This window comes from Columba livia, chromosome 6 (assembly GCF_036013475.1).
Source record: "Columba livia isolate bColLiv1 breed racing homer chromosome 6, bColLiv1.pat.W.v2, whole genome shotgun sequence".
Lineage (NCBI taxonomy): Eukaryota > Metazoa > Chordata > Aves > Columbiformes > Columbidae > Columba > Columba livia.
In genome coordinates, this window is record NC_088607.1 from 29,652,838 (window position 1) to 29,668,186 (window position 15,349).

Below are 15,349 nucleotides of genomic sequence, written 5' to 3' on the forward strand. Positions count from 1 at the left end.
ACACCTCACAACAGCTCCTAAAGTCTCCTGCCTTCTTTTGATCTGAGACAGCACCGCGTGCAGCATGTTCTAGAAATGTCAGACTATCAGCTGACAACTTGCTATCTGATTATATGGAAGACACATTAAATTCATTTTGGTGATTTATTCTTGATTGTAATTAGATGTAGTGATTATTACTGGAGTCTTTCGGTTTCAGAATATAGGAAGGGCAATGATTAGCAGTTCTGCAAAACCAAACTAGCTCCTCTTTTAGTGGAGGAGACTGGCATTAAACATGGATAACTTAAAGCTGGTTAGCAGTTCACAGGGTAACAGTGGGCACTGGTCCAACACAATGAATTGGGAGAGGAAAAGCGAGAGGCATGCTCTGAATCACTGCTAATAGAATGTAGGCATTATCTTTCTCCAGTCACAAAAGCAACAATTATATTTGAATGCTGTACCAAAATGATGTCTTGTTCCTTGTCTCTACATAATCCTCCCGCACCCCCCAACTCTCCAACTGAAGTTGTGTGTACCTTCTTCAAGGGGTACCTTAGGACCAGAAATTTGTTTAAAAAACAAACACTGATTTGCCACAGCATCCAAGGAACAAACAATTAGCATGTATAACTTAATAGTGATAAAAAGTGAACCACACAATAGCAAAATGAGCTCTAGAATTGTTGAATTAATAAAGCAGACAACAGATATCCCTGCTGGGTAAATTTAACTGAGTCTTAGGCTCTGGTACTGTATATTAATGTACAATAACCATATATATATATATGTATATGTATATATATACATATTTTAAAATTTTTTTTTTTTCTTTTTTTTTGGCTTTATCCCTCTTCAAAACCTCATGACCTTACCGAATGATGCTGTTACAGTGTCCACAGAGAGGAGTTCGGCTGCTGGCTGGAAAACGCTCAGCCTTTTGAAATGTTCCCCGGGCTATTGGAGGAGCCTGGGAAGAAGCTGAAACTGGAGATGGGTAAGCAGAAGTTGAGCCAGGAGATCGTACTGGAGCACCTCTTGGTAGGATATGCTTTGTGACAGTGGTGGTGGTTTTTCCGGGTGCAAATTTCTGGGAAAAGGAGTCATCTGTTACCCAGGGAGGACGACTTGCAGGCTCAGTGCTGGGAGGAGTGTAGGAATGAACGGGTGCTGGTGCTGTTTTAAGTATGCCAAAAGAAACCAAGAAGTATTTTAAAGTCTTTCCTTCTGATGGCAAAACAGTAACACTTACCAAAGGGTACTCCACGACACACAAAAAATAAAAGCTTCAGATGAAACTTAATTATGGTCTGTCCCATTATTGCTCATTAATTCTGAACTGAAGTCAAAGATATCAGCACAAATCACTGACTTTTAATCCACATACATTACAGAAGTGACTGCCTACTGCCTTTTATAGATTTTATGAAGACCATTTTCAAGGGCATCTCTTCATCTTCTAGTAGGAATGGATTTGACAATCCTGTGATAATTTTAAAGACTGCCATATAATCTGTTTAAGAGAGGCTAAAAATAGAAAGGCCAGATCATGTAATAAAGTTTTAGACAGAATTCCCCACAATTTCAATAAGAAGTTATGCTTAAATTTTGATCTCATTAACTTCATTTAAATGCAGCGTTTCCCACAGATGTCACCATTATCCAAAATTTGTAGGTTTTACTTCTAGGTTTCTGAAGGAAAACAGGCTCACGTAGGGAACACAGAGCTATAGCACTGGAAGGAATATTGAGGGAGCCAATTCAGCTCACATGACCAGCAAGACAAAGCCAACGGCACTGAGAGGAAGGCCAGACTTGCGGTTATGACTGATCTCAGTTCAGCTCAGTTCTTGGCTCTGCCACAGACTTCCTGTATAATTTCAAGCAAGGCGTAGTATTTCTTTGCCTCTCTTCCCATGTATAAAATAGAAATATTATACTTCCTTTCTTCCATCCTTCGACTATCACATAAAATCTTCAGTGCAGGCTGCCTCTGTGTTTGCGTGCACCAGGCTCAAATCCCGGGTGGAGCTTTATCACATTAAAATAAGCAGAAGCTGGAGCCTGCACATACCAAGGAGCTTTCCCATTGCCCTACTCTATTCAAAACATCAGATCTTGCATTGTGTAGGAACGAAGCGTCTGCCCAAGAAACTGCCTCATTTTGCCAAGTACAGGAGCACTAAAAGCAGTTTTTCCTTTGCAAGGAAAACAAAAAGTGAACGACTGTTGGTTTGTGAGAGGAGGAACAGAAGTTCGGAAAGTTTAAGTGTTTTGCCCAAAAGAGAGGGCACAGATTTGGAAACAAAAGTCAGTTCTCCTGCAGCCTTGGCAACCACTCTGGGTGGTAGGTCCCAGTGCCAATAAAATTATGACCAAATACAACATTTACAGTTTTAAAGGGCTTGCAGGTAGAAAAGTATTTCAAGCAAGAAGAGGGTTCCAAATATAACATAGATCTTTCTGGATAATAAAGTGGTTAGATTATGTTTAATTTAACACTTCTTTGTTAGCCCAAGCCCTGCCACACAAAATAACATACACTGATTATTGGCAATTGCATGTGCTTCAACTGCATATGTATCAATCCACTGTGATCACCCTGTGATCTCTTATTTTCTTCTTTTTATTGACTTCAGAGCTGAATCTAAAGCATCTTCTTGATAAAACATTCTTATGCTACAGCATCAACAAAGTTTCTGCTTCATAAAACTGTATCCCACCTTAGCTTGAGGCTTTTTTTTTTTCAACCTGGTAATGGTAAACAGTGTTTAAATATTTCAGAACAGAGAATATATATGCAATCTCTTTAAACCCCGGGGCTGTTGCTATTTATGTATTACGGTACTAAGCCAGGCAAAATTAGAAGGCAATATTTAATCTCTAATTGGTGAGTTCAAAAGGCTCCCACCTATGAGACTCTCTAATTAAATAAGGTGACTTCTAGCTCACTCGGTTTTGTGTAAGGATTCTCCCTCCCTCAAAGAGCCAACAATCATTCATGCAAAGTACGGCAGCATATCCCACAGAGGGCCTAACAAAATGATCAGATGTTCAAACCCTGAGTTCCAGAAGCGAAGAACAAATGCAGCCCAGGTACCATTTTTAGGATGTCCTTTTCCATTACTCTCATTAGTAAATTCAGCTTACAACCTCTTAACTCTTTTGAAGGATAAACACTGGGGAAGGGTCTTTGTCTTTCATTCTCCCTGCCTTCTATTTCCTTTTACTTAATCTTTTATACTTTCATCGCTAAAACAAAGCACTAACTTTTTTTTTCCCCAGTTGCTACCAAGGAAATTATTGAAAAATGACAAATGCTGGGTGTTCACAACTGCTCTGAGTTATCTTTTTGGCCATTATTACTTAATTTTACAGGCTGGATTTATTACAACATACTTCCCCCCTGTGAACAGACTGGAATTACTATTGATTTAAAATACCGTCAGTGCAATGTATTAGAAAGGTTTCACTAACTTTGAGATTTAGCTATTAAGAGGGAATTATTATATTTTAATCTTATAGCTATATTGCTAAGCTTACATGAACTCGTCTTTGTAGCTACTGCCATACAAATTCACCTTGCATGTTTATGTATTTTAAAATCTTCCAAAATATATGCAGCAGATAAAATGTGCTGTTTGCTGGTAAAAAGTACTAAGATTCAGTATATCAGAGAATAGATTCTCAAAGTATCCGTATTGTATGAGCTGACCCTTAACTGTTCAAAAATGAATACTTCACGTAACTCAGTAACCCAGCTTCTATCACCTTCTCTCAGCCCTCTTATAGAAGAAAAAGAATGGGACTATTGTTATCCCGTTATCTCTCTTAATAGCTGTAAGAACAAGCCAATTCCTTGTTGCTGAGGAATTTAGAAGTCTCCTTATCAGCTCTTTTTTTATGGTCAGTGGATATTTTTCCTCTAGAAAAAAGGTGTGTTACCAAAGATTCATTTAGTAAAGTTTCATCAAGTCTCAAATGCTTTAGTCTTACAAACTGGTTTGCACTGTGAGAACAATTTCCTTTTTTTTCTTTGTTAGTAGAACACATAATTGTTATTCTTAGCAATAATTTTCCAGTAATAAATTTATTCATAATCACAACTGATTTGGCTTGTTCTACACATCATTGAAGCCCCAAGTTTTCCTATATACTCTTCCAGTATACCGAAGATGACAGACAAACCAGATAATGCAACAAGTCCTTCATAAGAAGACACCATTCTTATTTAGAAGAAATTAAAAAGAAAGACGGCACACAACCTGCTGTTTTAGTCTTGAAGGTGCTTAGGATTCAGTGAAAAGTTAATTGACATTTGTGGGAATCTTTCTACCAATTTCTAAAAAGAGCGGATCAGGCCTTTCCACTTAAGCACTTCTACATGCATGAGGAGACCTATTTGGACTTATGGATTTTTAAGGAAATATCTGCTTTCTTACTTTTAGGTATCATGTTACTTTGTAGTATAAAACCGGCATCTGGGTTTCTTGGAATATATGAAAGCCCTATTCTAGTCTGAGAAAGCCTGTAAGAAAGGGATACACACGCATGTTCCGCCATCTAGTGGACCTTGCTCAGAAAAGAAATCTGTGCTCCTTCCAAAAACGGGCTATGAAATTTACAGGACAGAGAAAAGATTATGGAGTTCACAGCTTTCCGTACAGGAGGAAAACAAAGCAGCAAAAGATTCCCACCAGAGTTAGGTTAGTCAAAGTAGTACTCTGTCTTTGCTTGAAAGTGTAGATTTAACTGATTACTCCTATCTGAGCCAGATGCTCAACAATGCAGTTTCATTTTGAGATTGGTTTCAGTTTAACCAAATTTAGTCTTTTTTTTTTTTTCTTTCTCTCCAATTAAAGATTAAAAAATTAAAAAAATTATAGCCTTGTAAATCCTCTTAGTGATTGATTCTGGTTTCTGGATATTGCGTATATGAGGCTGTTGGTGGAAGTTGCTGGCCCACATTTTTAAAAGAAGCAAGTCATCTCATTCCCGTTAACACTGAGGGCTAGCATAAAGGCATTCCTCTTCTAAATACTCCATTGCAAATCATTAATCTCCACTATTTTGGCCTTTTCACATCATGGATTTACAAAAATATAACTCTAATAAATTATTTGTTGAAGTGAGAGTGCAGTTATCAAAAAAGCCTGAGTTTGCACTAAGCCTGGAAGAAAAAAAATGGATTTTGTGATTTCGTATGTCACCATTTGAGAACAGCTGATCCTCTCGGATTGAGGCTGCATTTTACACTGCAGGGCAAAATTTATATGCATTGACAAAATTGGATGAGGAAGTTTTCTAACTGTCCTGATGGTTTGTTTCTAAGTACTACTGATCTTTCCCATCTGTCACAGGAAATGCCGTTTCCAACTTGTACTTGTCCCAAGTGACATTTTCCTGTTTGCTCAGAACTGCAACTGCAACCGTCTTTAGAGCCAGCTCATGTTCCAAAACCAGTACAAAGTGCTACTACATCAAATATATAAAACTTCAAAAAGATAGCAAAACAAAATCTAAACATCTTCAATAAAATACCCTTCTTCAATCTCCTTTGTACCCGAGTCACTTTGGGGTTCAATTACAGAGGTATTTTAGAATTCTTTATTGTAGATCTCAAACTCCTGCACAATACAGAGAGACATACTATTTTTTTCTCTGCCACCTTCATTGCTATTTGAATTTTGTCTTTGTAACATAGCACATTACATATTATTTTGAATTTTGTCCCGTGCTCTAGAGTACATTACAGCCTTACAGTGCCTGCAAAATAAGGATTTTTGACACACAGGCAGACAATATATACAAGTTGAGCTAAGTTCATTGTATACATACTGACACAGAACATAGTTTCCTTACTGTGTATTTTAAGCCCTTATTGAGAGGCAATGAGGCTCAAAATCAGCAATACAAGGAATTGCAAAGATGCCCATCACAGGAGAAAAGGAAAGCATCACTTCCTATTCTGAGCCTAATTCAACAGCAAGCTTCTTCTTTAACAGATACAGCTACTAAATGGATATAGCTACTAATTTACTTCTGTGGCAGTTTTGCATACTGAGAACTGGAGACTATGCTTCCCCTAAATGAGCATGTAGCTTAATATAAATCAATGTATTTAGGAGATATTTTGACTTGCCACAGTTTGCTGTGTTCTGAATGATGGAAATAAATCCTGTTTTCATATTTTATTTTTTTTGCAAGACAAAATAATAACATTTGCCTTTGGCAAGAACATGGTATATGCTGACACACTCAACCAAAAGCAAACGAAGAGAAGGTGAAACCTTTGTTGATTCTGAGACCCTTAAATAGCTTATGATAGTTCTGAACTGGCTTTTTCCACTGTTATTTCTCAAATACAAAGATCAATCAATTGATCTGCCTGCTTTATGTCTAAGTTTGTATGGGTTTCATTTCAGTAGATCCAGAGATAGAGCATTACAGAAGACAGAATTTCAGATTTTCAGAATTCTTGGCATTTTCATATTTACTTGACTGTCAAGATATAAATCAATTTTATAATTCTCTTGCTATGCTTAATTTGAAACAGAAGTGTATTTAGACTTATACTGCTGTCTCATTTAATTTGTTCATTTTACACGTTCACATTTTGCTCATCAATGGTTTTAGAAGTTCACTCCATTTGTAACACATTAATACAAAGGGAATTTAAATAACATCAAGGAGCATATTTTCCAAATGAATGAATAATAGAATCATTTCTTTCAGTAATTGGAGCTATGGGAAGTGGAAGAATAGCATTACGAAGTACTTCAACTGGTCATTCTTTATTTCAAATATAAGCCTGAGTTTGAGAAGTTCGATATAAGGCCTTATCTATTTTGCAAATATATCCTTTTCAAGCTACACTTCACTGTTTTATCAATTCTGAAGTGTCATAGGGCTCCTAATCGGGTGTGCTGGGTTATTTTCCAAATATATTTCTTTTGAAAAGTCAGGCTACACATTTGTTTAATTACAGGTTTTTTTCTTGCTTTTATTCTTCTTCCTCCTTTTGTTCCACATTTTCACTCTAAAGCAGAATACGAATACAATATAACGCTCAATCTTCATATAATCTGAAGCAAAACTAGCAACTGCCAGCTTTTGTTTCCATGTATATATCTTCCCTGATATGCGTGTGTCCTATTTCAAAGCATGCATTCTTTGTGTTTTCTTTTTCTAAGACAAATACACAAGCATTTATTTTCTGAATCCTTTCATTCCTTTGAAATCACCTTACCTGGCTGGTAGACAGAGGGCTTTATGCTGGCCGTAGTAACGACTCTCGTTTTTGAAGTAGCAGAAGCAGTAGGACTTTCACTGTAGCTTCCAGAAACTGGTGTTGGTGTATATGACTGGCTTGTGTTTCTAGAAGCAAAATGAAGGTATGAGCAACCTTATAAACAGCAAAAGTTGCTGATTATGAAATAACAGATCTGGAAGCTTCCAAAGTACTCCAAGAGGAACTGTCCTTGAGAGCTACAGAGAGAATACTGAAAGATTCATTAGTCTTTATCATTACTAAAAAAAGCTCAGACAATTCTCTGGACAGAAAAATTAGCCGAATAAGAAATTTAAATAACGCCAAGTTGATCTTGTTGTCACAGAAAATAGCTTACTGAAGAAATTTAACAAATCTATTAAAGGAACTCTCAGTTTAACAAGAGATCAGACTTTGGAAACAGGCAGACAAAGTCTGGGCTTTCTGTCCCTCTACAAATAAAAAGGCCCGTTCTTGTCTAAGACAAATCAATGAGGGATATCTCGTTGGCTTAAAAAGCTACTGGCTCAGCACAATTACTACTACTACTATCACTGCTATTAGAAATACTAACTACTCTTTATAAGCATTGCACTCTTTTCAAAAAGACTGCAGTGACCTTCAAAAAACATTTCTAATACCAACTCTTTTCCCTATTTAGACTTAAACCAGAGCCTACATAAATTTTTCTAATGTTCAGATTCAGCTAACCCAAAAGCACTTGATATACAATGTTATGATTCAATTTCTACGTTCCTAGATAAAAAAAATTTTCCTTAGAATTCCAAAAATTATTAACAAATAATTTTTCTCTATTTTATGACTCGGATGGTGATTCTCAGTTTGATTACAGTATATTGAAATACATGCCTCTCTGAATATTACTTAGAATGATTTTATTTGCAGTGACTTGGCTACTTAGACCACCAAAAGAGCATTACAAACAAAGCAACAGAGAATAAAGAAGTACAAGGAAGTGAAGCAACAGATACAGAGATGCATGAATAATAAAAACTATTTGCCATTGAACATCATTCTTACTTACCCTGGTAACATAGTGAAACTAAAGGGAAAAAGAAAGTAAAACTATCTGTATGAACAAGATCCCTATCCATTTGTGCTGACAGTTCAGGAGTTATTTCCATAGTGGCTTTGTCTATAACAAAACATTTGTCAGCATAAGAAAAGAAGTGCCCAGCTTTGCCAGGCCATTGGTCCATCTTGTACTTTCTTCGATAGTGGAAATAGATGCCATCTGGAGAGAACATGCTATACTTTTTATAAATGACAAACCCAGAAAATTTCTTCCAGTACAGGTAAAAAGCATTCTGACAAATGTAAACTTTCAATTTTTAATTTTGAAGAAAACAAACATATCCTCATGACACAGCTTTTTGCTACTCTAACAGTATTTATACTACAGATCTAGTTTGCACAGCATTGCTGCCTCAGGCTCATTTATTTTGTCTATTTAGTTAGACCTAGAAATATAGCCATTGCTACAATGACTACAGCAAATTATTTCTGTACCTAGCCTAAGGCTTAACGCTAGATTTGAGTCCACTATACCATGAGTGAACAGGACTCTCCAAGATAAACTACTTTAGCAGGTTAGTATTCACTGTAAATTCTGTTGTGAACTGTGCTGTGTTTTTGTAACTTCCAAGCCTGTTCTAAGCCCCATAGGACTTTTTTATTTTCCATTCTTGCCATCTACTTCCTGCTCATCTGTAGTGCATAAGAACACACTGTACTCGAGGTCACTGGGCAGAGGATCGTTGCTCCTACCGGAGACAGGAAGATGTACGCTTCAGGTACACTGGCTTCACACACAGCTTTCAAAATGCCTTTAGCTAAACACACACTATAAAAAGATGTTTTCTTGTTTTAAAATCTACTATTCAAGGTAAACTAGACAGAAAACCAGTAAAACATACTTACCTTTACAGGATCAGTGATCAGTATTTACAATGTGGATTAAAAGATTTTAAATCACATTTCACACAACCTTAATCTGCAAATAGCATACACTCAGGAAAGTCTAGTCCCAGATGTGCAGGTCCACTGGTAGAAAGACTCATTTGAAGCTCTCAATGCACAAAATACATAAAGAAATCCTGAGGCTGATTAGTGATACTTGGACTGTCATGAAGAAAAATGGTTATTCAAAATCCAAGTGTTTCCCAAAGTTAACAGCATGATAAAACCATGCCACTAGATTGCCTTCTCTCTTCAGGGAAATTAAGTTGAAAAAAACCAAAACCAACAGAGACACACAAAGTTGTATTCATAGTACCAAAACCACGGCAAAATTAAAAGAAGTCAACTACTGAACTCTTTTACAAGTGCATGATGCATATTAAATACAGTAAGGAAGATACAAAAGCTTGTCAAAGAGAAATAAAGTGTTACACTACATCATTAAGGATTTTAGTGAAGTTAAAAGATTTATCAGAATTTCTGCTGAAGAAAAGGAAGTAGTGTGTGATTAAAAGAAAGGAAAGAAAATCAAAGAAGAAAGAAAAAAAAACAACAAAGATGCCCTAAGGATCAAAGATGCTTTAATGGAACAGGAAGCAATGGCATCTCGAGAAGCAGTGAAAGCACCCTTACTGAATTTGTCTGTAGCAGCCAATGGCAAGGGACACGTAGCAAATTAAATACTGGCTCTGAAAACTATTAGTTGTCAGAAAAAGAAAGAGTAAATATTTCTAAGCAGATAATTTTTATGTTAATACTTCACTAGATGCCTACTAGCAGTAATAAACTGGTTTGTTAAGTGCTTTTAAGGTAGAGTAGCTGCACAAAACAGTTTGATACCTCTTATTTGACTGGTAGTTGATGGAGGTGGAAGAATGCCGGTTGAAACTAAAATGAGACAAAAGTTGTATTTGAAAAAGAATAAACACCACAGAAATTGGAATATCTTGTCCTACAGTGAATTTCCTTAGAAGAGGTGCTCATAAGTGCAAAAGTAAACAACATGTACATATTTATAATCATATAAGTTCAGTATTAAAATGCATTTTGCTTATCTTATTTCAGCTAGGAATCATAATGAAACTGGAATAATGGTAACATAAATAAATGAGCTGAGTATATTGCTCCATAAAGTCACTCACTTCCAGTTTTGCCCATTCTTTAGTTGTGCAATTCTTATTCAACCACTGGAATATTTGCTTTGAAATAAGCCATTTATTTGTATTAGCGCAGCAAAATAAGTGAGAGTTTCTCTTTGTCAGTGTCCTAAGCCTAAGTTGCATCAAATCTGAAAAGCAAACCTCGAATGAATCAAAGCCCAAAGATCAGCCAAGTTTCCTGGGTTATGAGGCAACTATGACAATCCCTCAGAAAGGACAGGCTGGAGGTAGTTGAAGCAACAACACCAAGCTATCATGGTCAGCTTTTCCCTTGCAGTACCATTCTACTGTTCAACTACTAAACAGAGTCTTATGTAAAAAGGTAGGTTTGGTTTGGTTTGGTTTCCCCCTGCTTGGGGAAGCAGCATCATTTCAGAACAGAAATGATTCATTTATGTACATACAGAAAGCACTCAAAAGTTTGCACAATGTATGATCTGAGAAACAAGAGGATTCAGAATGAATCAGCTCCTGTCTAAACGAAGAGCACTGCGGGGCTTCATGGCAACAATCGCATCCCCCAGGAGCACAGACCACATTTGCCAAAACTACCAGAAGCCTACCATGTGTCAGTTATTTTCTCAGTTTCTGGAGAAGAGTATTTCTCCCCTTTACCACAGACACAGTACTTGTATTAAAATCCTATGATCACAGAAGCTACACCTTAATTTTAGAACCGTAATCATAACTCTTTGCACCATTTCTCCTGATTTTGTATTCCCAGAGCGCTGTCTCACTGGTTGCCCTGCTTTTACCTTCCAGATGGACTAACTAATTGCATGAAGAGCTTCGTAGCTTATTTAAAGTATTCCTCCTATGCTGCTTTCTTTGTAAGTACGATGGTTAAGTGAAAAAGTAAGATTAACAACACAGATTTAAGAGTAACATGATCAGTTAAGGATTAGTGACTTACTTCAAACATTCCTCTTTAGGAATACTATCTTTTACTCATGTTAGCTGTTATGCATACAGCCTTTGCTCACAAAAACAATATCACTATAAAACTGATCTTCCAATGTTTAAAATCAGATTTAAATAGTTAAGGACACTGATCAAGAAATCCTCCTGCATTTGCTTGGTGTGCCTTTTTAAGGTATCTAGAAATCTAGGAGGAAAAAAACCCAACCAACCAACCACAACAACAAACACTGAAACAATGGTGGTAAAATCTCAGTCTCAGCCTCATTCTACCTGAGCATGTTTTACAGGATGGGGATACTGCTGTAACCAAGGTCATCCATATTTTGACTTTAACTAAAATTATAAGTGCTGCAATGCTCCAGAGGCAGGTCAAGCAGAAACTAGATTTTTAAGTCTGTATTTTGGCATGCTAATGCATTGCTTAATTCCTAAATGAAAATTAACAGATGCTCAAAAATTTGAATTATAAACTAAACTTAGAAGCTGCTTTCAGTTGCTTGTGTTTGAATAGCTAAAACATATTACATTTTTTAAAAAAAAACCATAGAAGTAGTGCACAAAGATGAAGAACTTATTTCAGCTGCTACACAATCCTCTCCAAAAAAACCCCAAAAACCTCAAATTGAGTTTGTTTCTTGTACCCAATGGTCAGGGAACCAATACCCTACAACTTTCTGATTTACCTTTATGTCCCAAGGCTCGCTGAATTACTGAACTTCCAAGAGAGGTATTAGCTAAGACCTTAACATTTGCCTCCTGATAACATATGTCAGTGTGATATCTGTGTCATATGTTGGCAAGTACGATTTTAGGGCAGTAGCATATAAAGCTGATACGCTGTAGATCTTGTACCTTTGGCTTAAATAATTGCCAGGTACAAGCAATAGTTTTTAGTAGCCTGATTAAAGCATCCATCGATTTCTGAAATGGACAGTTGTTTTCCATAGATTCCCAGAATCTTGCAGGTTAGAAGAGACCTCAGGAGGTCTCTCTTTTACCTCCTGCTCAGAGCAAGGGCAGCTCCACGGTCAGATGAGGTTGCTCAGTGTTTTATCCAACAGTGCCTTGAAAACCTTGAAGAATAGAGATGCAAAGCCTCCCCAGACAACCTCCTTCCTTTCAAAGGGGCAGGAAAGGGGAATTAAATATATATATATATATATTTCTAACGTAGGAGATCAAAGACATTTGAAGTCAATTTTAATATCTCAAGGTGATCTTTTTATCTTCATTGCTCATTAAAATTGTGATTCATGCTGGTTAGTCCATATTGATACATAACTACAAATGAATTTATAGTTTCAAGGCCTTGCACTGCTTCCCTTCTTCCCATGAAAGGAATGTGAAATTAAAATGAAATGGATAAAGGCTCAAGCAAGAAAGAATATTATTTTAGCTCCGAGATGGCCACGCAAGTAGCATCAGCAAATAATAGTGATCTATATACTAATTTATTAGTTGTTTGTATGTAAGTTATACATAATTATTGCTTAACTGTCATTTCCACGACAGCAATGAAAACATAACTCTTTCAAGGAAGAGCAGATTTATCTTAAAAATAACAAAAGATATCTGCATCTAATTCTTACACCAAAAGCTAGCATGGAAAAAGAAAGCTGTGCCAGCAGTTGTCCAGCTGCACAACTAACTGTTACACGCTATTCCTGACCAACACAGCTATTACATTATACCGTGCCTCAACATGAAGAGCACCTGTTCTGGCATTCAGAAGGTCTATCCTTCATTTTGTGATTAATGCAAAGGAACTACAGCTTCTTAAATGAATAGCCTTCAGTTAAAAAAAGTATGCATGCATTAAGCATTTTGTGAATACATGCCTTCTGCCCCTTGGGCAGCCTTATTTGAAGGATTTTCTGTGATTGATAAATTATCTGTCTCTGAAATGTTCCTAGAAATCTACCACTTTTATAATTTATTTTAAAGCCTATGATGCTGTGATTCACATATTCATAAGGGTTTCTGAAGTTTTCTGATGACTCTGAGTACAGACTTACTGCTCAATAGCCCAATTTTAGAACAGACTCCCTGACCAGCAGCATTCTCATTGTTCAAATCGATGTCTGTCTTCACCTAATCAACTGGCTTCACAGAATAAAAACAAAATCCAAAGGAAAATTTATTTCTGAAATAAATCCATTCCTTAAAACTGGAAAACTTTATCGTTCGCACATGTTAAAAGCATGATGTGTTCTTTAGCCCTCCCTTTGTATCCCCCTATTCAAGATACTCAGAAATTACCAATGAATAGAATTTTCTACTGAAATGTAAAAATGCCTTTCTAGTCTTGGGTGGGCAACAAAATAAATTTAAGATTTTACCAATGGAATCCTAAAAGTGATAGATGTAACACGTCTGTGATTTTATCTTTCTGCATTCCTCCAAAATTATTCACTAAATGAAAGCCTTTCATTATTGATTGCTTTTCTTGAAGGGGAAAAATGAGGGCCTTTTGTGACATCAATGCTAATCTTAATGAAATATACATATATTGCACAAATAAGATGCATTACATGCCGTAGTACTACTATATGCAGGCTTCAGAGACCTATTATTAGCTATTATGTACAATTCTCACTGAAGCTAGTATAATACCAAGGAAATCTCTTCTGTAGGTATGTAAAAAACTACCTCTCATAGCAAAATTTATATGCATCCTAAGACATAGACTGAAGATACATGAACAAATGTCCTCTGTCTGGCTAGAGCAGTCACCAAGGCTTTAGTTTAATTTCATGTTCTGACTGATGGATACATTTCGGTCCTCAACTAAAAGAGTCTTTTCCTTTAGCTCAGAAGAAATACATAGGTTTTGCACAGCAGCACTATAAACAAGCTCAAATATGCACAATTATTGTTGCTCAGGACGCAAGGGACTTTCCCTGGTTATAAGAGGCTTTTAACTGTCTCCTGCAACAACTATGTAGGACCTTCTTCTCATAGAAGATGTGATCATTCCAACTAACAGAGATCTATTAGTAAAACAAACAGTGGGTGACATTTAAGAGCCTAATCATACCACAGGACTGAATGAAAAAGCAGTGTTAGAATTATTTCTGAAATGCACTGAGGACTCAATGTGAAAATCAGGTCCTCTTAAAGGTAGTTTATGGTGGATATACACAAATAATGAATTCTCTGAATAACTCAGCACTTTGGAATTTTGTGAGTTCACACATAAAACTAGATGTCAATGGCAGTAAACACCCTTGCATGTGTTCTTACCTTCTATTCTTGGTAACATTCTGGTGACATTCACCAACTTCATAGTGTAATTGAAACTGAAGTTGCAATTAGTGTACTTCCACTCAAGTAAATAGAATTAGTTCAGCAGTTAATTTTGCTTTTTATGTTTTATCCACTCCATAGGGGAATAACACCCATGTTTACACCCTAAAACTCAGAACTCTGATCTTCTGTTCTGTAGCTATTTCATTTTTGCATTGGTTTCAGCCAACCAAAATGCTTTCAAGTATGTGCCTGTGCATAGCACTTCACTGTTGTTTTCTATTGATACTCTTGAGAAAGATAATGATACTTTTAGATGTGTAGCCTTCAAACTTGCATGCTTTGTCCATTTCAAACATCACCTCTGGGTGATTCCTCACTATCTTTTTTATATCAAGATAAGAGAGACGGATAGTTATAATCTCAAATGTACTGCTGATTCAGTTTTTCATTATTTTAGAAGATTATGTTCAAATCACGAGTCTTATAATGCACTGCTTTCTCCTCTGTTAGTCTTGGCGAAGTGTTAATGAAAGTAATGAAAAGGTTTAGCAATGCAGCAATACAGCAGCACTCTCTAGTGACAGATGCTACCTTTCCCTGCTAGTGGTCTTTCATTAGTCATGATTAAGAGCATAATAAAAGAAGGTCTGTGATTCTTGTGATCCTGTATCTTCACCAAAAAAAAAGAAGTCTGTCATTCTCATCCCATGTCACTAAACTAATATTTTCATTTTAAGATAGCAAAACCAGGACAAGCCCACCAACTAAAATATACCTTTGCTCCAAA

General features: G+C 36.4%; 1 protein-coding gene and 1 long non-coding RNA gene across 21 annotated transcripts in view; one reads left to right on the plus strand and one right to left on the minus strand.

The window, feature by feature from the left end:
* LDB3 (LIM domain binding 3) overlaps positions 1-15,349 on the minus strand; it is a 127,848-nt gene that overhangs the window by 10,920 nt on the left and 101,579 nt on the right. For 12 of the 19 annotated variants that reach the window (XM_065067752.1, XM_065067751.1, XM_065067763.1 and 9 more), the window contains 3 exons: positions 10,073-10,120; positions 7,232-7,359; positions 858-1,158 (listed from right to left, as the gene is read on the minus strand). In XM_065067752.1, the coding sequence (XP_064923824.1) occupies positions 858-1,158; positions 7,232-7,359; positions 10,073-10,120 (477 nt within the window). The remainder of the gene's footprint in view (positions 1-857; positions 1,159-7,231; positions 7,360-10,072; positions 10,121-15,349) is intronic. The other 7 variants (XM_065067764.1, XM_065067762.1, XM_065067759.1 and 4 more) reach the window with 1 other exon arrangement.
* LOC110364005 (uncharacterized) overlaps positions 1,155-15,349 on the plus strand; it is a 32,084-nt gene continuing 17,889 nt past the window's right edge. The window contains exons 1-2 of one of the 2 annotated variants that reach the window (XR_010473544.1): positions 1,155-3,078; positions 11,117-11,222. This is a non-coding gene — a long non-coding RNA (uncharacterized LOC110364005). Of the gene's footprint in view, positions 3,079-11,116; positions 12,472-15,349 lie in introns of those variants that run through there. The other variant, XR_010473543.1, reaches the window with a different exon arrangement.